The following is a 25,943-nucleotide window of genomic DNA, read 5'->3' as shown; positions in this document are numbered from 1 at the left end:
CAGGGAACATAAGTATATAAAAAGATGTACATGGATAAATCATGTGTAACGAACGCAGGCAAGTAAGAGCTGTGCATGTAAACCTCACTCCCTTGGCCTCAAGAGGCGTGCTAGAGGCTGCATTCTTTAACCTCCTTGTTATCGCACTCTCCCACGCCAGATACCCCGGTTCGAATCCAGCTCGAAGTGGGCCGAGTAGGACCGGTTATACAGGCATAATAAACACTGAAAATATCTTGAGCTTGTGTTAACCAGACACCTCATTTCAGGCATTTTGGAATTTGCTTAATTGGCCTAAAAATACTTCACTCTATTGGTTTTTAAAAATTCCACCCTAATTTTCTGTTACCATGAAACTGTAGGCATTCATCATTAATACATAGGTACTTAGAACAGTGTACAATAAAAGTAGATAAAAGTACAGTGCTGAAATGACCTCGCCACTATGGGGAGTAGAGCATCGTCATAAGAACAATAATTATGGTTTATAAATCTCCTCCAGTGACACTGCCTATATGTCTTAGGAGCACAGATCTAATTTCCTGGTCGCTTAGGTGTCCCTGTATCAATAATTATGGACTATCTTTAAAGCAAAACAGGGGCACACCAATTTATGAGGTTTGCAGAGTTCCCATATGACAAATGACAGCAAATGTGTAGCCCATATAATCAAATACAGACTTTTATTACACGTATGTGGGGCTATTTTTATTCACAAACATTTGCATTAGTTGAAACTGATAATGGTGTTTAGATGCTTTCTGGAATAGCTTTACCATTTAGAGACAGCTTAATGATAATTTCATGAAGATGTTAATGGACAAATACATGCAGCTTTATGGAACACTGATTAGCATGGGGAGCATAATTAGGGTGTGTGAAAACAAAAGGAAATGATTATGAATGCATGGCTCCAAATGCAATCAATGACAGCATAATGGCCATTCTCCATAAAATACTCTAATGCTTGCCCTCCTAATGCAACTTTAATATAAATGTGTTAATTACAGACTCAAGCAAACTGTTATCTGTTATGCTGATGGGTTATGTACTCTCTAATGAATGCAATCTCATCAAGCTCTCTTCAAGACACAGACCTTTTTTTCTTGGTGGCAGGAATTCTCCTAGAGGAGAGATACACAGACCGTAAGAATAGAAGAACAACTGTGATTACGTTAGTTGGTTAATGTGAGGTTTAATGCATGGTAAAAAAAGAAAAAGAAGTTGTATATGCAGCACAGTGGTGAAAAATGAATTAAAAATGTCTATTTTTTAGGCCCCCCTGTCAGATGCGTCTTCATCATGATGCTGTTTTGGCATACTTTAACACATGATACTGACAGTATAAAGAATAGTTCACCCAATCTGGTTTAGTGGTTTAGTCCAAAATTTTCTGAAGAGACACAATCGGATCGTTATATGCTATGAACAGATTGAAATTAGGCTTTTATTCACATATATTTTGCACATTAGAAAGTGGTAACAGTAAAGCGTAAATAGCACAATTTCAATCCGTTGCTTACAAGCTTTTTAGGGATTTTCGAAACCTAATGCCAATGGTCACCATGCTCTGTTCATTATGATATGAGCAGATTGAAATTAGGCTTTTATTCACATATAAACATTTATTAACACACATCTGTAGTGGTAAACTGCTTGACATGCAAGAACCAATGTGTTTCTTTCTGTTGTGTTTCACAGGGCATTTAAGTTTCCGCAAAAACCAATGAGGACAAGCAGGTTTGGTTTAGCTTCTGTTTATGTTCTCTGATCAATGTTTATATGAGATTAAAAGCCTAAATTAAATATATTCATCATATAAAGCAATCGAGTCTCTTCAGAAAATTTGGACTATGCCGCTCAAGTCATATAGATTAGTTTTAAGATCTCTTTATGAACTTTAGGAACAGTTGCATAGGCTGTCAATGGAGGAACAAAAAAGCTCTCAGATTTCATTTGATCTTCATAGGGTGAGTAATTAAAGACATAATTTTCATTTTTGGGTGAATTATCCCTTTTAATGGTGCCCACAGGCTGTCAAGCTCCAAAAAAGCACCATAAAGTATATCATAAAAGTGTACATAGTCATTTCTTCCTCTCCACCTCTCACATTTGTGTGATTTTATTATGTGCACAATTTCAATTCGTTGCTTACAATCATTTTAGGGATTTTAAAAAATAATTTTCTAAACTTATTGCCAATAGTCATTGAATGGAAAAGAGTGTTATCAGAATCAGAAGATTGAAAACCATAGGGGTTCAGAACAAAATTTTCATTTTTTTGAATGAACTATTTAATATAATCAATGACAAGGTACACTGCTTTGTAAGAACCCATTTTGTAGCGTAATATATTTTGTGAGGCTTTAATTTGAATATGGTACTCCAAACTCATTGCTTTATGTAAAAAAAACAAATTCACCCTTTCAGGCAACTAATGATTGCTCTTCAAATATTGCCCCTAATACTTCCTCAATTAACAGCTGAAAGTCTCACAAACCTAATGTGAGAAGTGTTTTGCGAGGAGATTTGCATAGGCTATTTATTTAGTCCAGCAGTAATGCATCAATTTTCAAAACAACTGTCTGAATATCATTATTTATACCAAACACCACTTGACACCCTTAAAGTGCTGCCATAGTCCACTTTAAATGGAGAATAAATGCTTCAGAAAACCATGAAGAAGAACGTACTCCTCAAGGTCAGGCCAGAGGGGAAAAGCTCAAGTAGTGGCCGTGTTTAAGATGTGCAAAAGGCTTGGTATATCCTATCCTAACAGATATGACTGGATTCTTCAACTCATGTTGATTTTAAACACTATTCGTGTATTTATGTCAAACAATTTAAATAGGATTTTGGTATGATGCATCTCTTATGTGTGCATGTTGAAAGGAGCACAGAAAATGATACTAACCTTTTTTCTTCACAAAATGATGATCACCTAAATTGGCGGAGGAGGAAGGAATACAGAAGACACTGTTAGAGAAAAACCTACAAAATAGATCTTTTGAAACATTGATGAGGGTTAAATAAATTATAAATGTGGATCAGAGAAGGGAAAATGCTTGTCTGAGATCCACAGCACTTTTTCCTGGCCTCTAAGATCTTCGCACACATGTGTTCTCTTGTAATCTTTGTACTTCACACTTTTTACACATTAATCTTCATGCGACAAACAGGTTCAAATCTAAATTATTCGGCATGCGAAGCCACCTTTATGCCCGATGATGCATTTACATGTGTGCAATTAGAATATAATTAATCAGCTTGTTTGTTTGCTGAGCGAATTGATCTGGCGAGCCTGTTTTTCTCCAGTGTGATACATCTGTGCTCAAATGAAAAGCAGAGCATATTGGTGATTTTGTATAGAGAGTAGAGTAATATTTTAATGATTGAAATTTCCAGAAATTATTACGTAAGTAAGTTTATGAAATGTTCATAAATTCCCATTACTGTATACAGTAGGCTACTATCAGGTCTGGTAAATAATATTGTAGGCTACAACATTAAAGATTGACAATTGGAATGGCACAGTTTAAAATGTGCATGTAGTTTATATATTTCACTGTATTTAATAAATAAACATTTTGGCGGCAGAAATCTTATTTCCCAGAATGCATTGCCTGTTTTATTGCATTTTACTGAATTCCTCTTCTTGTCTTTCTAATTCAAATTCTTTTGTGGTGTGAACATTTCAATTCAAGCCATGGAGTCATTTTCTACTAATTTGCTAATGGAAAATTTTTTTTCTACTACAGTTTTACATTAAACAAACAAACAAAAAAATAATCCCTGGTTGTTGTGACATTTCTCAAAAACATATGGGTTAATTCAGTATGATAAAATAGCAATGATTTGTTTGGAAATCCATAAACATGGTGTATCTCACTCACAATAAAAATGTATTCACCAAGTAGGATTTTTAGGTCTTATTCATGTAAGATTTTTTTAGATCCCGCACAGAATATTCCACTTTTACATCATCATCATCCAAGCTACAGTATAGCTATAGAATTGTGTTTGCACATTTACTTTATATAGCCTTCAATGACTTCAATGCCGTACCCTCATGTAGGCCTATTTATTTGTTTGTTTATTTATTTTCATCATAAATGCTAATTTTGTCATTGTTTTGGAGCACACTAGCTGCTATAGTAGCTATCTCATAGAGACTGACTAACTAAATTCAACAATTAGGCTTAAATCCCAGTAGGTTAAATCTAAACTCTACTTATATTTTATTGATTATTTTTCGTCAGGGAAATATTTTCCCTCACAATATGTAAGTGTGTTGGGACAGTTCAGTATTTTCTGCCAGTTTTGAATCAAAACTAGCGAGGTCCGATTCTCAAATGATTCACGCATTTGAATCGGTTCTTATCAATTAATCGCAGTTCACGCACGCACTAAACCGTTTGGAGCGGTCCCTCGCGAGTCGACATAGCCAAACATTGAAGAAATACATAGAGACAAAAGAGTGTTGTATTTACTTAATATTTACTTGCAGACCTTTGAAAGAAAACTTCGAAATATATACATGTCTTTCGTTTGTTAGCGAGGCAAAGGATTTTATGAAGTTCAACTTCTCCACGTGCTGCTTGTGAACGACTCGGGTAAAGACATTTTTCATCTTCAGTTTCAAAATAGCGCACACTCGTCTGTCTGGAGACTGGTAATGCATTCTGGGAAATAAGGAATTTTCTTTTCATCTGTGTGTGTATGTATGCATACTGTATGCATATACTGTATTAATATGGGTCATTTCTGGGTTAGGAAATGATTGATTTAGTAATATATTTCAGTCGTGGTTCACCTATGTCCATTTAACGTTATAGTTAATTAAAAAAATATTGCGTTTAAATAATTTGTATAATAAAATGATGTCTTATTTCTATCGTATAAGCTTTTTGTCATGTCCCTGAGGCACTTCACTGAATTTGTACAAGAAAATGCAAAAATTTGCATAGAGTAGCCTATATAATTTTGGGCAATATTGCAAGTATTTATTTGTGAAAAATGTTTTACAAAATAAAAATACAAATTAAGATATTTAAAAATAAAAAAGACTATAAAGTTATATCCCTCAGTCTGAACTTAATCCTGTCATGCCAATCTCATCCATTTAGACTCCACCCATATGTGTCCTCATTTATCAGAAATGGCATCATTCATGTCTTTTTTTAACAGTGGCAGAAGATGGTATGTAGTATCATATTTTTATTAATTTTTTTGAGGTGTATTATGGTCAGGGAGGGTACTGTTAAGCTTAACAACTCAACCCCTTTACATAAAATTAAGATGGAAAATAATTTTTTCAAAATTGTATTTTAATCCATAAGGATATACAATGTGCTTATTTCAGTACTGCCGAATATGGTCTCCTCTCCTACTCTACAAGAGGAGCAGTGGCCATTTTGAGCAAATAATGTATTTGTTTGTATAATGTATTTTTTCTGGTTTGAAAATTTGTGACGGGGTTGAGTTTTTTTTTACTTCATTTATGAATAATTTTAATAAAAAATATAAAATAGTCATGGTTTCAGTGAAGATATACTTAACAAAATCATGATTTAGAATCATAATTTAGAATATTTGATGTATTGTGTGTGTCCACCGTTGACAAGCATCCTATGTTAGAAATGGCAGCCTCATCAGCAGCAGACAGACTGTGCTGTGCATGCAGATATTGACCCAGAGAGAAGGGCACAATGTGAGACAGAGGTCAAAATTAAAATATAAAATTAAAGGCAATGTCTCCCTTCAAACCAGTTACAGTCTTCAAACCCTGTCACACTATCCTCAACTATTCTTTTGGGGAATAAATAGCTAACACAATAAAATGATGTTATGTGGGACACAAACAGTAGGTAGATGCTTGTTTTATAACAAGTTTTGTGTAAAATCCTTTTTAAACCAATTCCATTTTGTCCCTTATGGGGTTGAGAATAAAAGAGATTTAATAAAGGAGAAATTGAGGAGATTCCCCCTTCTATGTTAAGTGCTTTGAGTGCCCAGAAAAGAGCTATCTAAATGTAATGAATTATTATTATTAAATATTACTAAATCCCTAGAATGACCCATATGTGTGTATACATATATGTATGTATATTAGTATTGTGATCAGTTTGTATACCCTGTGTACGCAATGTTTTTGTTTTGCTGAGATTATTCTGTATTCTGTTGGAATGTAATGTATTTATCTGCGATCATTCATTTATAACTGGAGGTATTGAAGCAATGTGGCAGTCAGTCCACATGCATTTATTCAGAGCACCTCAAGGTGACTTATGAAGATTCTTAGCCAAGCGTGTTATTGGTTCAACAATCTTGGCAATGTTACTTTTGTGCCTCTCTTTATTGATGCATCTGAAAGTGTTTTCTGTGCATGTGTACTTCATTTGTTTTCTGACAGCTCTATAATAATTTATTTCTGCTGGATTTCAAACATTTGTGCTCAGCTCAATGCTAAATATTACTAATGTGAATTATAGATCCTAAAACTCTTGTAAAATGAGTCTTCTGGTGTTGTAGGTTTCCTAATTGATTACAGTGGTCTGTGGCCAGATTCATTACTTTATCTGTATTTAATCTTAGGCCTTATTTATCTTTGGAGATTTTGCTTAAAGATTAAATCAAATAGGCTTATATTTGCCTTTAATAAAAGTGTCAGTTTTAATGGCAGCTTTGTTTGCTAACCTACCGTCATTGTTTCAAGGTCATGGAAGTTAACGAGAATTAACTAGACTAAACTTGAGACAAAATCAGGATAAAAGGAGATGAGAGAGCACCTTATAAACATGTCTTCTGGCCTTTCTAAGTGCTTCTGTGGTTAAAGACGGCCATATGATCTGCCCTCAATGAGACCACAATGACTCATTAGCTTCCAAAATTACAGAGGGGAGATTTAGGTGTCTTGTTTTGTTTTGCTTCTCTTTTTTTTCTGAGATTCATTTTTCTCCAATAGTGATAAATATCACAAATAGTGCATCATTTGTTTTCTTGCACTAAACTGCAAACATCATTTTCTTAATCAGTATTGCTGTTAGGGCCGTGAAGCAAATAATCACATCCAAAATAAAAGTTTGTGTTTACATCATACTGTATGTGTGTGTGTGTAGTGTGTGTATAATTATTGTGTATATATAAATATATATGGTTTATATATATATATGCATGTGTATATTTAAGAAAAATGTGTTATTAATATATCAAATTTTTATATTTATGTATTATATTAATTTTGTATAAATATATTTAAAGTATATACATGCAAATATTTCTTAAGTATATACATGCATATGTGTTATTTATATATACAAAATAATTATACACACTACACACACATATATGATGTAAACACAAACTTTTATTTTGGATGCGATTAATCGCGATTAATCATTTCACAGCCCTAATTGCTGTCTTGTTTTCCAGTAAAAAAATATATAGGCAAATTCTTAACTTAAGACTTGCTTTCCTAGAATTAATATTCAGGTACTCAAGTACTCAAATTAAATTCTTAGTAGCACTACTTGTATTGTCCCCTTTCAATCAATTGCTTATACTTGCATTCTTATTTGCAAGTTGCCTTGGATAAATGTTACTACGTATTATGTATATGTCTTTGTGAATCAACTTGAGATTATGATCGTGATACCAAGAAGATATGATGTGTGAGATTGATTAATGACAAAGATGTGATACTGTTTTGTTTGGTTTTTATTGTTATTTTGTAGAATCACAACATGTGGCAGACAGTTCCTGGTAGAAATTCCTCGTCCTCTTTCTCAAAACTCTTCTTTGGTGAGTAAAGCTGTAAAATAGCGACCCATTCCTTTAATATTTCTGATTATGACACACACCATCAATTTTCTAGCAGACCTTGTTATATAATGTCAGAATATAGATTGCTTGAAACTAAATATTTGCACAAATTTGATCCATGCTACTCTTCAATCCCTTTGGGAAACCAGGTTTAAGCCAGGTTGCAGAAGGGGGAGAACGTGACCATAAAAGCCAGCTCATATTTCTAATAAGTCCTATTAGAACACATGGCTCGTCAGATCAAACCGCTGTGGGTTAGTCTGTGGTTTCTGAGATGTTGTGGATATTACTGTAAACAATCATGCTGCTATTGTGAAAGAAAGGCCACAACAAGTTTATACCTTCATCCTCCTCTTCTTCTGGTGCTACCAAATTAGTCATAAAAGTCAAGATTGACGTTATCCAATCGGTAGTGTCATCCATTGCTTCGTTCACCGCCTTCATTGGATCAGTGCTGATGTGGTGAATACCCCCTAAAAGTATGTTTTAGACAGGGCATCTTGAGACATATTTCCATACACTCAACAATATGTAAATTCACTTACAGCCATTATAACCGGCTCTAATAACAACAGCAATTGTCTGTTTGTCAGTGCTCTACAAACGTAAAACAAAATCGTTATCTGTGTAAAATCCAGCTCAAAAGCTATGGCCAAAAGTACTTGAACACCACATCATTATATCCTGGTTGAACATTTCAAAATCATGGACTTGAGTTGCTGTTGTTGTTGCACTTGTTGTGGTTTGAATTTGAAATGATTACTTTTTCATTCTGCTTAGACAAGAAATCATGAGTTTTATATTATTGACAGTAAAAATAATAACAACAGTAAGCAAGTCTGCATATATTCTTGTGAATTTTTTTTTTCTTATATCAGCTCATATACTGTCATAGTGGGAAGAAAAAGATACATGATAATATTATTGTTTTCAAAACAAAATAATTGTATTCTGCACTTGTTTTATCGTATTGTGCTTTGAGCCAGATACGCTTGTTTTCAAATGAAATATTTGCCTTTTATATTGTTTTTAATGACCGTAGAAATGGCAATTCTGAAGGCAAGATATACCTTTATTACATCATGCAATCATTTTTCTTTCATAAAAGGGTTTTTATATAATATATTTTTGGAAGGAGATTCCTCATTAACATTAGATCATTATTTTTAGAGTCCTTGGCATCAGATAGTTTAAAAACCCACAATTTAAACAGATTGCTTCACCATGCTTTTTTTTTTTCTAGTAATGATGTAGCTGCAATAACCAAAACATTTCATTAGAAGCAGGTGTTCACATACTTTTGGCCATGCTGTTTTCAGATAATCAGTGTACTATGGACCCTGAATGACATCTTCAATAATAAGAAAAGATCTGATGATTTCAAATTCAGCATTGAAAAGAATTTAACACCCACATGTCATAAAAAAGACAGGTGCATATATGGATCTACAAATATAAAAGTCAGTTAAACTTGTTTCCATTTTGGATAAGCTTGGGGTTTTCATGCTTTCCACTGCTCATCGAAATCGGAATACTCATCATATTTCACACATCAACATGTAGTGCCTGTCTGTCTGCAGTTATCAGCAGGTGAACAGCATGACCCGAGTCAAAGCCATTTTACCAGCATTATGCAGAAGTGACGTGACTGCATCCACAGACTCCAGACCTCTATTAGCCTCTAAACACCCTGATGTTCACTATTCCTGTTCGAATAAATTAGTATATGATTATAAAATATTCTGGTGGTCAACTACTATAATCTGCATGAGTTAAAGTTAGCTTGTAAAGATGGGCAGTAAAGCGGTTTTAGTTACAAAATGTAAATTTAAAAAGCCTATTAGGTCGTTAATTTACTTGCATAACCATTTCATTATGTTAATAAGCACAAAATGGTACTTCGAATTGTGATGGATATTATTATTATTATTATTATTTACTCACAATTTCTTAATTAAAGGTAAAATGGGTGATTTCTTAGATCCCAGTAATGGGACACTTGAAGCGTTTTTTTGTTGTTGCATTTTTACCCCTACGACATATTTTAGTCATCATCATATGAATGCGCTTTATCTAATCAAAAAAATTGGGGCAAAAGATTACAAGCAATATTATTAATTCAATTTAACAAATTAGAATTGAGTAATAATTTTTCAAATTAATTCCTTAAAAGTAAACTATTTAAAATTAGTAAAACTTACAAAAAAACCTTACATTTAAGTCGCCATTATGGTGATCGGCGTTTGTTTTAGGTTGCTCCTTCAGTGATTCGAACATCAGGTGTCTTCAATGTTGGCAATATAAAATAAAGAGTTCTTAATTAATCTTTGACGTCTGTCTGTTATTAAAATATTTTTGTTTATTTTTTTGGTGTTAACTTTTAAGGAATAATTTGATTATTACTCAATTCAAAGTTGTTCAATTTAATTAATAATATTGCTTGTAATCTGTTGCCACAATTTTATTGATTAGATAAAGTGTATTCATTTTTACAGTGTAGAAAATGAAACCATTGAAATTGGATATTGTGTTATCTTTAGCTGGCTCAATTTTTGGAAATTTGGAACACAACTTGATTAGTGTGTGGCTTTGATGTTCCAGCAATTTTAGAGTGCAAATTATTTTGTCAAATATATACAGTGTTTTGTATAAAATTAATTTTTTTTAGTCCTGTACATTTGCTTCTACAGTAAACCTAAACTTCTATACCTTTTTTTAAGTACTTACTTTTGCATTAATCTGCCACAAAGAAACCAACCATAGGTCTGTATTCCAAAGCATTCAATAATTACAGCCATTTAAGTTCAAAACTAAACTAAAATGTGAGTGACAGTAAACAGGTTAAAGGTCTTTTTACAAATTAAATTGGGAAATCAGTCTGTATTTAACAAAAATACTCGCATCACCTTTAAAGATCTTTTCACCTTGACATTGAAAATAAGTTGCATGCTTTAAAAATGCTGCTTGAAGATGCCATTCAGGATGAGGAAATTCAATTTACAGTGCAATTTTTCTATAGGCACATTTGTGATACTGTGGCTTATTAATTTAGATAACTATTTCATCCCAAATTTGGGTCAAATATGGACAAAATCAACCATTGGGTTAAAAATTTCAATTAAAAATACATCATATTTGACCCAAATTTGGGTTAAAAAGACCACGCCCTTTTTAGACTGTTCATAATCGCCGCTTGAATGCATAAGATGTAATAAGATGGCTTGCCTCTAAGGCTGCCTGCTTCCTTTAATGTTTTCCTGACACGGTGTGGCTGAGGTCCTGTTAGGATGAGACACAGAAGCAGAGGTGTTTGATAGCAACATGCATACTGTACACACACTCTCATTGGGTCATCCTCAGAACTGTAGGCAGGATAAACAGGCTCATTTAGCCACCATCATAACAAAACACATCACTCTTAGCACAAATTCACAGGAAAGGTGTGAAAGAGACATCATAATCCATGTCACAGTGAACTTGAAACTGCAAACATACACATTTTAAAATACATTTTTTTTAGAGCATTTATCATAGCAAATTAAATTGTCACACTCTTTTCTCATGTCGGCTTCCGGCTGCATTGAAATTCAGGCCTCGTAATGTAATTGTGACATCTCCTTTACACAGAGATGCTAATGCAATACTGATGAATTCAGTGACATTTGTTTGATTCACTTTTTAACCCACTTTATGGAAATTCAGCCTTAGCTTTCACACTCAAAACTGACAATATTTTACATTTTTGGGTGCTTGAGTGTGACTCGTAGGAAAGGAAAAATACAAATGAGTTTTGTTTTTATACTGTATTTCTAGTCAGCAAATAAGTTTAAAAGGAGAGTAAATGGACACTTTTGCTTATGTCTTCTGCTTATATGTTTAAATTTAGAGAAAGACCCAACGATATTACGTGTGACGCCTCTAGATTTTTGCCAACATTCCAAAGTCTGCAATCAAAACATGACCAATAATCTGATATGGGCTTTACTGTATCCACAATACGTTGTTTCTGCATCATGTTTCTATTTTTATTTCTCTTAAGGAGAAAAATCCTCTATAACAGATAACAGATAACCCCAAATAAATCTCCTAAGATATAAAAGATATCTGAAACAATAGACATTTTCCCCTGGGCAGTGCAGCTAAACCATTGAAATCAATATAAGGGACAGAAATCGAAAACCATACAGATGAATGCTTAACTAAAGACACAATGAGCTCAAACTGAATGAATGTCTTGATGTTTTCTATATCTTGAGGACAAATTACAGAGAGTTCAATGCAGTTTTTATATGTTCAATTCAGTTTTTTACTTCTTTGGTTTTGTTTGCTTAAGTGATAATGTGCTGGTTCAGTCTTATCTGTGATACAGTGAGATGGTTGCTGTTCAAATCAATGCAGAAAATCATTTTTCTTCATCTGTTTCTTTTTTTTTTCATCTAAACATTATTAAAATAAGATAAATGCACATGAGAAGCAAAAATTTTTTTTCTTCTTTCAATGAATATTTATTTAATTAGTTTTACCCCTAGGCAAACTGTTTTTTTTTTTTTTTTAACTCACTGATAGATATGCAGAAAAAAATGCTGAAAAATAATATTAAGCCAATTGGGTATAATAAAATATTAGGAAACGAGATTGGAAAAAATACTGATCACGAAAATTTTTTTTTTTTTTTTTACAGGAATGTCATGTGGTGGTAAAATTAATTTATTTTCTCATTGTGCGTGACATTATTCTGCATATTTGAAAATCTAGCTCTGCAGTTTTTCATGGTTATGATACGGTGACGGTGAATTAGGACATGTTCCTGAATGGAAAATGGAAAGTGTAGGTTGATTGTTGCTCTGTGACCAAATATGAATTATGATCCAGGAACAGCCCCTACTTTGCATAATCACAGCCAATTGGATAAATTAAAAGTTTAAAAGTACATAATATTGGTAAAATTTATGTTTGTATATGTTCTGATGAGCTCTGATGCAGTTGCTTAGAAAGTATACACCACATATGTTTTTCTTATACTTAGACTTATGCTGTTGCATAGACCAGTCATGTGACTGAGACTCCAGGGCAAAAAGAGGACACTATTCCACATCTTAAAACTCAGGCACGAGGGGGATCATTCCCAACAGAGAATCTCAGTCACGGCACTGGGAAACACAGTCTTTGAATCCTGTCTTGAAAGTGAGCAGAGCCTCACCCTTCACTTTCATTGCACAGTCCTCTGCACTCTACTCTTCTTTTCATGACCACAGCTCTCCAACAGTAAAGGGAATTACAGTGTGTTACCAATCATATGTGTTGATTTTTGTACATGTGACATAATCCTGCTATCTGAAGCAGTGGTAGATTAGTTCTGATATATATTATACCTGTAAAAACAACCTTTATTGTCATCAGAATACTCTTGCCATTCAATGTAATTGGTGGATTTACATGTTCTCTTTGTTGTTTTGTTGAACAGTGGCTCTCAACTGGTCGGACTTGCTTGCAAAACAGAGATGGATGGCAACTTGGAAAAGGTTGCATAATATCCCTTCATTCTCAAAACCCATGGAAATTTAGCTACACAAGGTAAGTGTTTTTATGGATAATTCTGTTTAGTTTTGTAGGATTGACAGTTTTAGTACTGTTTTGGACTTCCATTTGATGTCCATTGCAAAAAACTGGGTTAATTAGCAAAACCAGTTGAGAACCACCGTTATGGACCACCTGAAGTCAAATGGTAAAGACTCTGTAAAAGCAAGGCTGTGTTAAGATGGGCCAAAGTGCCAACTTCCTCCCCGTGATTCCGCATCGCGTAGCCTACGAGGCCATTTCTCCAGGTTTAGCTGTGCATTGAGAGGGAAATTAAAGTATATATTCCTTCTCCTGTAAAGAACGTGAGAAATCTGCAACATAGAATACTGCATTAATATTCTACAGGTAAAAATATCATTGTTTTGCTCAGTGCATTTAATGAACAGAAGAATCAAATCATTCTGCATGGCAAGGAGGAGTTGCCGTTCAATACCACACAGTTAATAAACGAAGTCAAGCTACAGCGCTTTCAAAGCATAGTTATCGATGTTAGAATAAAATTAATTGATTGAATAATTTGAGGCGTATTGAAAGCAATATCGCAAAGTAGACGTCAACTCATGAATGTTGGATATCATCACAGGGTGGAAGGGAGCAATTGGCACAAAGCTTATTGATGTCATGCTGGCTCAAATAAAATTATGGTTTAAAGTCTCTCAAAAAATATACAATTTGCTGTTTGAATTAAGAAGTTCAATAAATTTTTGCTCTGGGAATTTTTGTCCTGCTGAAAATCAGTTCCACAAGCTTTTTGATGAAGCCATACTGGCCTATGTATCAAGACCATACCATGATATCAGGTCTTAATTTAAATGTAAATCACAATAGAGTATTTTTTTATTTAGAGTATTTGTCTCGTGAGCTTAATTTAGTTTCACGTTGAAATAATTGCAAAGCAAATGTGTTTCATTTTGAGACCAAAATAAACCATTATTTTATGCACTACGAAAGACAAACACTTACATTCTGGTGACACAACATCTTTTTATTTATAATTTAATATTGTTAATGTATTAAATATTGTTAATATTCAACAATATTATTGATCTGTGTTGTATTATTTTCATGTTATCACTGTGAAGCTGCTTTGATACAATCTTTATTGTAAAAAGCGCTATAAAAATAAATGTGACTTGACTTGACTATTTTTTCACCGTTTTATTTTTCCTTAAAGGAAAAAGTTGTATTTTTCTTTTAAATATCTAAATATTAAAAGGAGAAAATTGTACTTGAAGCAGAATTTAGTATTGAGATTGAAGAATAATATATATTACATTATTATTTATCATATTTTTTATTTATATTATCTAATAACAGGAGAACAAAGTATTTGCCAGTGGTTTAGAAAAATTCAAGATACATTATGTAACTTTGCGTAAAGTAAATTGATCTCATTTTAGATCAATTATTTATATACTAATGGAAAGCAAGATACAAATGCTAATTATTCTTTAAAGTGTAAAGAGAAATATTAATTACGCAGTTGTGCATTTTCTAATACACAACACCCCAAAGGAGATTTTTTTTTTTTCTGGAGGTGATTTAAACGGATGTAAAATTTGATCAGGTGTCTAAAATCAGAAGCACTTATTTATTTATTTTTTAGCTATATTTTGATCTGCTTTCAAAGTGAACTTAGTTCCACAATTCACTTTGTCATTATAAAGTCAAAGGTGTAGTGTCACTCTGAATGGAATGCATGACAGTCTAGAGGAAGTGATGTCGTGTTCATGACAGGTATATTAGATGGTTCAGTAAATTTGCATGTCTATGAATGTTTGAGATGAGAGTGACAGTTGCTCCCTGTTTGCATGCAGGAAAAAACACACAAACACACACACAAACAGGCATTAGCATTGAACTGCAGGCAGAGAGTCTTTACCAGGTGGTAAACAGGGGTCGTCACAGTATAATGTATGGGCTTTTTATTGGATGGCAACAGGATGACACATGATGATGGACGGGGTGGAAAAAGGAGGGAAACTTATTAGAAATAAGTAAATGTAAATGTGACACCTACAATGTGGGGTGGTGTATTTCATGTAGTGAACTACATGAAAGTCTAATGTTTCCATTTTGAAATACTTTCAAAAATGGGTTAATGTGTTTGTGTTCTAGAGCTTTTGATGGAATGAATTGTGAATGAGTTGTGATGTGATCTCAATGACAGTGATAAATCCTTCTAAACAATGACAATTTTTAGTCAACTTCAACAGTTGAAGGAGTTCAAAATTGTCATTTTGGAATTACTGAATCGCACTGAGAAACAATTGACTGCAACTTCAATAATTCAGCAACAAAAAACAACCATTCTATCATCTTCCTTGCATCAACGATGAACTCTAATATATCACCAGGTGGTAATACAAGGTAAAACAGTGTCCTACAAGGACTTTTTCAGCACTCTGCATGAATGAGGCGGTGGCTGATAGCAGCCTGCCAACGGGACACCCTATCTATCCTTGTCACTGTCAATGCTATCAGGATCCAGTCAATATCCCTCCCTCCCACTCTTAGAAGCCTCACAAGTTTGCCCTGTGGCACTGCTGATAAACTTCCAGGCAGAAAACAAGCTCTGAGCTTTATCACATTGTAAAAGCTCACCCAAGCATCCAATTATGCTTCATCTGGGTCCTGTTTTTACCAAAAGTTAAAGTGAATGTGCTGTTATAAAGCCCCCAATCAGGTAGCCTAATAATCGACTGCTGCGCCCAACTTGCCCTTCAGCACAACTGTACCAAAATAACTCCCCATCGAAGGCAATTAGACAAAGATAAGAGAGATAGACCTACCTTCTAGACCCTTGGTGTCGAGCAGGTCAAACATGATGATGGCCACGGCCGACCATGTTATGATGAGAGCCAGCACGAGGATCCAAGCCATGGGTGAGCTGAACGTGCTGTACAGGTCATCGGTCATGGTGCGCTTGGACGAACGTAAGGGATGTGCACTCACGTCATTTTTGGTCTCGACTATGGTAGTCGTGGTGGTGGAGGACCGCGCTGTGGGGACAGATAGAGCTTTAGAAATGTAAAAGTGCAAGCAAGATCTTTACAAAACAGGTTAATACGCCATAATAAAAATATTCTACATGGTTTTCAAACTGGTTCGAGTCGGCCATGTATAGGAAAAATAAGGTCTTGTCTTGTTTTTATAGTAGTCACAGGAGGGATTGACATCTTGGTTGTTTTGGAATCCATAGCCCCTTTTTCACCAAAGAATTTTGAGAGCCGGTTCGGAGCCGGTGCCTGCGCGCGAACCAGTTCTTTGTGTTTCGACAGCCAAAGAACCGGTTCTCGGCCGGGAAAACTGGTTCCAAAGCGGCACCAACTCTTTGCTGGACTAGAACCGTTCTTTTACCACGTCATGCTCACGTCGGGGGCTGGGGCGGGTTTAGATGTGTTCTAAACATTTTTTCTGATCATAATAAAGCATCGCAAAGCCAAGAGAAACATTTGCAGAAACACGATGGAGTCCGCCTTTGTAATTGTCATGCTTGAAGTTGGCGCAAGCGTTTCTAATTTTTTTTTTTATTGAAAACATTATAAGCAAAGAAGAAAACAGTCACAATATAGAACAAATGATGGAAAGAAAAATAGACAAAAGACAGGGGTACATAACTAATTAGAAAAGATTACATATCAAACGAAAAGATTAAAAGACTTACATTTCAATTGTTTTTAAAGCCTTCATGGTACACGAGTTAAAACGTATGGCGACGTACACATGTGACGTAACGACGTCGTTCCCTGTCCGCTCTAGTCAGTGGAAAAACAAACAGGTTCCGAACGGGTTCGCAAGTTGAACCAACTCCGAACCAACTTTGAACCAGCACCAGTTCCGAACCAGTTCTTTTTTGGTGGAAAAGGGGTACATGATGGGTAGAGCTGGTTGATCACATTGGAACAATAAAAAAATCAGCTAGCTACCTTGAAATTTAAAGGAAGAGTTGAGCCAAAGATAAAAATAGTTTTGCTACAGTTTGTGTATTCATGCGTGCATCAAATTTTGCCTTAATTTGTAGACTGATCTCATGAAATGGCGAATGTATGACACACCAATTCGTTTCTCCATTTTTGGCGTGCTATCAACACGCATAATCACTTTTCAGCGTGTTTATGAACGCCGTTGACTTAACGTTACATTACTGTATAAATAATATGACCTACCCCAACCCCGTCCCAAAACCTACCCGCCATTGGGGTTAATAGCATTTATGATTCTTCCCCTACCATCCTATGAAAAAAAAATATCGCTGCCCAGATGTAGATCTACATTTTGCTTCGTTTCGCTCGGACATTTAATGTCGTGTACATACACGGGAAATCACTCGGACATTTAAAGGCGCAGACATGTAAGCATACTCGCGGATAGCTCAAAATGCGTATAGATAACACGCCACTTGACTTGAAAGTGGCGTATGTTTACGCAAAAGTCATGATGTCATGTTGATGATGGGTGGAGCTGGTTGATCATATTGGAACAATAAAAAACAGCTAGCTACCATGACATTTAAAGGAAGAGTTGAGCCAAAGATAAAAAGAGTTTTGCTACGGTTTGGGTAGTCTTGCGTGTATCAAATTTTGCCTTGATTTGAAAGGTTTTGTGACGATCACTTTGAAGAATAGAAGACCATTAATAGATTAATTTCATATCTTTGTCCTATATGGAACTGGACTTTCTCATTGACTTTCATAATATGGACAACCCATTTTCTTTTGATACACATATTTTTTTTACTCTTGGGCTATCGCATGAAAAATGCTGGATGAAAGATGTTAATAAAACTCGGTGTAGACGGGATGTAAGAGTTATAAAAACAAAGACAGCTAGACAGCAGATGAATGTTTGCCTTTTGTCTTCATTAATGCATTGCCTGGGAGAGAGATTGAATTGAACTTGCTGTCCGTAGATACTGCACACATCTGCAATGGCAATGTTTCATCGTTAAAACATCTCCAAGGCCGCACGAGGAATGCTTGCGCTGTGTCATCTGTTGGCCAGAGCCCCCTTAAAAGCCTCTTTTCTAAATGGATATAAATTCCTGCGGCAGCTCAGTCTGAATTGCTGCATTGAGAGTCTTAACATACGCCACATGTAACCTTTATATACGCTGCTACATTTATAAGACCCCTTTATTGATCTTTGACAATTTTGTTGACTTTACTCATAATAAATGATTGATTCTTGTGCAAGCTGTTGTGATTGTGTTTACAAAAATGTAATTGTGGATCAAGATCAAGATGGGGTTTGTGGTTCTTGTTTATGTTGGTCCTGTTGCTCACACAAGTAGTGTTTTCTGCTCTCTCTACTCTTGGCTTGCACATAATGACGTGTCTATGCAAGTGGGGGTCTGATACACGCTGAAAGTGTCCACTAAGACCACCTGTTGCATCTCTTCACATTGGTCCCAGTGGTCAAACTTAGGATTAGACATCCCATCCAAATGCTGACTCAAGAAGCTTTCTGTAGACACCCTATGCTTAGCTAGTTTGGAGTTTTGGTGCATCTTTCTGGATGTTATCCTGATTTTGCCCCTGTTGATTGTTTGCAAGCTTTAGTATCTGATCGTACAGAAACATAAGTTCGCAGATTGTGTACACCAAAGGCTTAGGAGAAATATTCAATGGCAACATGGTGCACATATGCCACTTCAAAACTCAATACGCTGTAAACCGAAAAGTGGCAGAAAGAAATAGCCCTTTTTGCGTTGCATATTTTAATTTAAGATCTTGTCCTCAGATCCCTGTGTTGATATCCATGACAACTAATCCCAGGTTCGTAAATGAGAGCTTTTGAGACAATGAAGTCAGCATTAAAAACACTCTGCACTGCTATTCCCTCAAGTGTCACTTTAAATGTGATTTATTCAGGCTGATCTGGGAGACATTTCACAGTTTAATAAGTATATCAAATTTACTTTCAAGTCTTTGCCACACTAAGCCATTTCACGCAAGACTGGGGCTCATTTATGCAGGCCCTTGACGTCAATAATTGTTTCTTTCTCAAGTCACTAGTAGTGACTTCAAAATGGTTTCAAACTTTTTGAATTGGTTTCTTTTTTTTTTTTTTGCGTGTTTGGAAGCTGACAGGATTTCAGTGTGTTGAGAAAACGCTTCTAAATCTAAATGACATCAACTATCAAAGAAAATATACTGAGAGACACTAAAACCTTAAGCTTTCAATGGGGGACTGAAACGTTTCCGGAGACATACTTAAGTGGTCCACATGACTTAGTCTTTAAAAGTCATAAGATAACTGTGAAACGTGTTATTCACCGATAATCATGACATCTGCTGTTCTTGAGAGAAGTAGCGATTGTCAGTTTGTAACTGAATCATTTTTTTTGTGTCAAATCTTTTCAGTGGGTGATTTATTCATGGAGCGAACAAGTCTGATTCTTCAATCGAACTCACTGACTCAATAAACTGGTTTCAGCGAATTTAGAAGTCCTGTTATAATACGCATGGACCTTTTTTATGGTGCATTTTGTGTCCTTTTTAAAGCTTCATTCACTGTACATTGTAATTGCATGAAAAAGAGTGACTGGCACAGTATTCAAATGTTCTCCTTTTGTGTGCCACAGAAAGGAACGACAGGAGGTTAAGTAAATGAGTTCATGAATTATTTGTAATGTAAATGAATATATTTTCTCCCTAGCTGATTAAACCGCCATAATTCAGTTGATGACTACCTTAAAACCTTAAAAAAGCTGTGCTAAGATCACAGGCCTGCTTCAAAGGAGTGCAGATTCCCATAGAGCCATATGATATGGTGTATTTTTAGCAGCTTTCAGCTACAAAATTCCCCTTCAAAGCAGTTGGCTGCCATCTAAAAGATGGTTAACTTGACTAAGAGACAAAGTTAACTTGAGGTACTTGACTGTATACTGTTAGTAGCATAGTTTGTCACATGCAGTATAGTAACATTTACTTGACTTCCACCTTCTTATTGTTAAATGCACATAGAAATGTAACTGGAAAATGAAGTTGACAGTACCTTCCATCTCTTTCATGCACTAACAGGCTGAACACAATCTCAAGAGTCAATTCCCCAGTCCAGAATAGTTTTCCGATCGAAAGCACCACAATGTCTCTCTGTGCCTTTCCTGTTGGCGTCCCAATAAAACTTGGATTTAGGCCAGGGCCCCCTACAAGGAAGCCAAAAGGCACCTGTTGCTTAAAGTGACAGGTAAAAAAAAAAGCTATACACTTCCAACTGGTACCAAGTACTAGCAGGAAGGGAAAAAAAACAAGGCTTTACTGTCAAAAGAGCAAATCAAGCCCTAGGTTGTCCTTATGTTTGTTACCAACCCATGATGTGTGTGGGTCAGGAAACACGGGAGAGAAGGGAGGACGGGTTTCAATGTAACCTTATCTGTGACTGGACTGTTTGGTTTATTCTTAGAGTCCCCGGCAGCAACGGCATTACGTTTTGCCTTTTTAGGCCAGGGGTGTTACCTCCGAAGAGGAGCCAGGCTGTCATCGAGTGAGAGTGCGGAAGGCAACCACACACGCATACACACAACACATCTCTGAAATGTATATTTGGATCCATTTCAGCACCATTTTCTGCTCATTTGCATGGCTAAATATTTCATGTTATACTTTAAATGCATGATGTGCTGTATAGACATCTCTTTAATGTGGCTAAGATTGAGGTACAGAAGTATTGTCGATGGATGCATTTAAGAAACTGAGTCTGTAAGTTGTTTACGGTGGCTTGTTAAATATTCATGCAAATCAAGCAAAACCTTTTTCATAAACCGTGCAAATGGAACATTTAGAAAGTTGACCTTTAAAGAGCAAATTGCATTTTATTATTTCAGCTCTACCTTCCCTGGTTTGCAGGGAATGGGGAAGAGCATGAGATGTCAGAATATAACCACGCTTTCCATGTTTAAAGATTGAATAAAATGGCTTGATGAGCAGTTTTCTTTCTTGTGTTGAGATTTGCTATTGACACATGAAGGTGTTTTTTTCTGTTTTTGCTATCTAGCTGTTAAAAGACTGTTTAGTCAACTTCTTGGAGTATTCTAGCATTTAGATGACCTCAAAGCGAATACATGTAGACTAAAAGCTACATAACTCAAATTTTTTGTTAAATTCTTACATTTTTAAAGCACATTTTGGGTGCAATTTTGAGGAAATTTGAACATCCCAATCAGGCAATTGCATGAGTTTGGGGCAGGCACTAACTGATTGGCTGACTGACTGACTACGCAGTAGCGAAGTACAAAATATCATAATAAATAGAAATTATTTTTATATAAATTATTTCTAAATGATCTTTGCTATCCCGTTTAGTGATGCTAGAGGTGTTCACCTTTATGTAACATTATTACACGGCTCTGTGGAATATTTGATTCTGATTGGTCAATCCAGTGGTATGTTATTCCGAGATAACACAGGCTCATCCGGTTCTCATCCCAAGGCATCATATACTGACGCTTTTGACAATGCGTATACATTCAACGCACATGGCACCCTTTAGCGTCAATATGAGACGCAGATATATATGGGCCAGAAGGCGCCTCCTAGTGGTCTAAAACTAACACTACCCCAGAGCTAAACCTACACATAACCAAAGCATGTTATATTGACGCTAAAGGGTGCCATGTGCGTTGGATGTATACGCACTGGCAAAAGCGCCACTATATGATGCCCTAGGATGAGAATGCGTTGGCGATTTGCTTGCTTGGAACGGATTTTCTTTGTGGAATTTTTACATTTGGTGAGCTAATAAGATAATAGAACTCAGTAAAATCAATATTTTTTGTACATTTTTTTAAATATGCCATCCAGTATCGTGGACTCACTGCTAGTGGAAACGCAGCTGCTACCATTTTATGACTATTGTTTTTTTGTACACGGTTGGATTTTAAGAAATACTGGTACGATTTTAAAACAGTTTAATCTGAAATCAATATCTCTTATTTCCATAATTATTTATGTGGTGAAATGCCAGAATGATCTCATGAAATGGCGAATGTATGGCAATTCGTATTTCCATTTTTGGCGTGCTGTCAACACGCATAATCGCTTTTCAGCGTGTTTATGAATGCCGTTGACTTAACGTTACATTACTGTATATATAAATGTATGACCTACCCCAACCCCGTCCCTAAACCTACCCGTCACAGGGGTTAATAGCATTTATGAGTCTTCCCCTACCATCCTAGGGAAAAAAAATATCGCTCCCCAGATGTACATCTACATTTTGCGTCATTTCGCTTGGACATTTAACGGCGTGTACATATATACGGTATCACTCGGACATTTAACACCGTAGACATGTAAGCATACTCGCGGATAGCTCAAAATGCGTATAGATAACACGACACTTGACTTGAAAGTATGTTTAAGCAAAAGTCATGATGTCATGTTGGAAATGCTGTGTAATAAGTGGTATGACTGTATACCGTATCTCTTAAATGTCTTTCTAGTTTGAACTTGCCGCGCTAAAGACCTAAAACAATATTTCGTGTCTAATTATTTACATATAATGTGGCAAGTCGGGGGTTTATTTTGACATAACAACAGGCTGGATCTACATTATTCCTTACTTATACCACTAAAAGTTGAACTTATTCAATGCTATCTCACGATTAATTGGTATTAGTGAGTAAAATGTGTCTTATTCGAACAAATTCATATGACCTCACTCGAACGAATTCGTAGGATTTGTTTAATCGACAGTGATGGGTAGGTTTAAGGGGCGGGGTCAGGGGTAGCCATTCATTCGAATTCTTACGAACTCATAAAATATGTACGATTTAGCAAAAATCGTACAAAATCGTACGAGTGTGGTCATATAAATTTGTACGAATTAGCCTCCTCGTAAAATTTTGTTCGAATTGCCGTGAGATCTGCAATTTAATTACCTACACCTTTTTTATTTTATTGGAAAACCCCTTTGCTGGAGTACAATCTTGCATTTTTATTCTCATCCCTTCAGAGCAGAATATTCAACAGTAGCTTCTCATTCATTTCTCACCCACTCATCTGCATGGTTGTCATAGTCAGTCAACCCTATTGCAGGTCAATATGAAACATGCAGGTCTGATGAAATCGGGTGCAATAAGGAGGAAAAATGACTGGCATTGTGATGCGAATCACGGGTGTTTTTTCCGTATGCGTGTGTGTGTGTGTTTGTGTGCGTGTGCAGAGCCCACGCTGGTTAGAAGGTTGAAGCAGACACATTCTGTCCTGTTTAGTGCACCGCTATGTCACCTCACCTCAGGGTTCACTAGCTCGTCATCTCTGAACAGCTATCACATAAAAGACACTGTGATGACATCTGTGACCTCCTTATCTCACAATAGCAGGGTTTTATATCATCCAGATTTACATCTAAATGCTGCCTCCCTGGATAGCTTCTCAAGTCCTTGAAATGAGACAAGACTTTGCCAAGGGTCTGAATAAACTATCTGCGTCTCTATCGTGCAAAGGCGAGAAAAAAAGCATTGTCTTTACAGACAATTCCATCAGCGGTGCACTGAACGTCATGCTAAAAGTGGAGGCTACATAACTAGTTATTGCATTAAATTAGCAAATAAGAGCAGATACAGAAAACTTTAAACAAATCAAGGTTCAGTTTTTAGATTTTAGGGATGGGAATTGGGAAGAATTTAATGGTTTTGGTTATGATTCCTCTTAAAGGAGTAGTTCACTTTAAAAAAAAACTTATGCTGATAATTTACTCACCCCCATGTCATCCAAAATATCCATGTCATTCTTTCTTCAGTCGAAAAGAAATTAAGGTTTTTGATGAAAACATTTCAGGATTTTTCTCCTTATAATTGACTTCAATGGGAACCAAACGGTTCAAGGTCCAAAAGACAGCTCAAATGGTCGCCTCGCTCTGTTAGGGTTAGGGATAGCGCGTTTGTGACTCTCCTATTCGAACTCGTTCATCAAAATCAACTCGTTCATTTCGTTTGTTGAATGAACCAAATGACTTGAAAAAAGATTCGTTCATTTCTTTAAATGAGTTCGAACAGGAGAGTCATGAACGGGAATCACAGAACAGAGTAAGGCGAACATTTGCTTGTACGAGCTTATAAAACTTAAACTTTATTTTTTTTTTTTAATGAGCGATTGTTTTGCTTGATTAGACCCTTATTCATCGTCTGAAATCGTTTAAAGACAGTTTGCACTGAAACTGTCTTTTGGACCTTGAACCGTTTGGTTCCCATTGAAGTCGATTATCCTAGAATGTTTTCATCAAAAACCTTAATTTCTTTTCGACTAAAGAAAGAATGACATGGACATCTTGGATGACATGGGGGTGAGTAAATTTTCAGCAAAAGTTTTTTTTTTTTAAAGTGAACCACTAACTAACGATTCCAGTTTCATTAACTATTCTTTTAGTTCTTGTAAGGAATAAATATCTGGGGTAAAGTTTTGTTATGTGTTTTTGATTCACTTAAAAGAACCAACCCATGAGACAACACTGGTTGTGCTGTATGTTTTTGAAAAAGACCAACTCGTGCAATCCAACATTTTGATCTGTCTGTCTGTATGCAGTGTGAACTGGATAAATATTTTGAATGTTCTGATTCAATCTGATTCTGACCTGTAATGCAGCCTGAATCATAATCAGGCACTGTTTGTTTATTGGCCCCCAGACTGAGACTGGTTTCTCCCAAGGTTTTTTCTTTTCCTCTCCATTCTGTCACCTGATGGAGTCTGGATTCCTTGCCATTGCTGTCTCTGGCTTGCTTAGTTGGGGACACTTTATATTCAACAATATTACTGAACTGCCTGCATTAACACCATTGTATTACAGAACTAAACTGATCTGGACAATGAAATCACTGTTTTCTCCAGAGCTTCTGTATAGATAAATGATCTAAATTAAGAACTTTTTTACAACAGAGATGAATCAACACTGAACACAGTACACCCAAAACACACTTTGTTGCATCAGTTTCCTATTATCAATGTAAAGCTGCTTTGAAACAATCTGTATAGTAAAAATTGCTATATAAATAAAGGTGACTTGACATATAACAGAACACAGCTAGCCTGGGTTTCCCCATGATGCCTTGCCACAGAGCGATTTTATTCACGCTGCTAGGCAGCCTGGACACCATGAACCAAATTTTCGCCTGAGAGATAGGGACCCAATCACAGAACGGGGAGGGAGCAGCAAAACGATGACGATGTTTTTTTATATATGTGGATCTATCTTGGCAGTGGACACTAAGTTAGCTTTTGATACAGCCTTTGTGTACACATAAATCTTCTAAGTCTCTGACCCATCGTCTTCTTCCTCGTCTAATTTTCCGTGGCTCTACATACGTCATCTGGTATCATTGAACCGATTGGCTATGAGCTACGTACAGGCGCATTTGATAGACATTCGTAGCACCCAATAATACGGCTCTGGGCATTCTTAAACCACACCTGTTAGTCCCGCCCCCAAATTCACACCATTGGTTGAACCAGTGCCGCAGTGTATGCTGTAGAAACTTGCGAGTGTAATTTTAAATTGGAAAATAAAAAAGAAGTTTACTAAGAATATTTTAGTAGATAAAT

General features: G+C 35.7%; 2 protein-coding genes across 6 annotated transcripts in view; one reads left to right on the top strand and one right to left on the bottom strand.

Annotated features, from left to right (window-relative positions):
• The window catches only part of trdn (triadin), a 49,316-nt gene extending 28,596 nt beyond the window's left edge, over positions 1 to 20,720 (bottom strand). For both annotated transcript variants that reach the window (XM_089118834.1, XM_089118835.1), the window contains exons 1-6: positions 20,401 to 20,720; positions 16,194 to 16,403; positions 11,047 to 11,100; positions 8,163 to 8,294; positions 2,915 to 2,941; positions 1,098 to 1,124 (exon numbers count right to left, since the gene is read on the bottom strand). In XM_089118834.1, coding sequence (XP_088974960.1) covers positions 1,098 to 1,124; positions 2,915 to 2,941; positions 8,163 to 8,294; positions 11,047 to 11,100; positions 16,194 to 16,403; positions 20,401 to 20,416 — 466 coding nt within the window. In that variant the 5' untranslated portion in view covers positions 20,417 to 20,720. The remainder of the gene's footprint in view (positions 1 to 1,097; positions 1,125 to 2,914; positions 2,942 to 8,162; positions 8,295 to 11,046; positions 11,101 to 16,193; positions 16,404 to 20,400) is intronic.
• Positions 1 to 25,943, top strand: part of nkain2 (sodium/potassium transporting ATPase interacting 2) — a 224,750-nt gene that overhangs the window by 31,425 nt on the left and 167,382 nt on the right. For all 4 annotated transcript variants that reach the window (XM_089118839.1, XM_089118838.1, XM_089118836.1 and 1 more), the window contains 2 exons: positions 7,734 to 7,800; positions 13,286 to 13,395. The gene's annotated coding sequence lies outside the window, so the exon portion shown is untranslated. The remainder of the gene's footprint in view (positions 1 to 7,733; positions 7,801 to 13,285; positions 13,396 to 25,943) is intronic.

The sequence above is a fragment of the Pimephales promelas genome, chromosome 13, assembly GCF_988280905.1.
Source record: "Pimephales promelas chromosome 13, fPimPro1.hap1.1, whole genome shotgun sequence".
In the NCBI taxonomy this organism is placed as follows: domain Eukaryota; kingdom Metazoa; phylum Chordata; class Actinopteri; order Cypriniformes; family Leuciscidae; genus Pimephales; species Pimephales promelas.
This window is presented reverse-complemented; position numbering and strand designations above follow the sequence as displayed.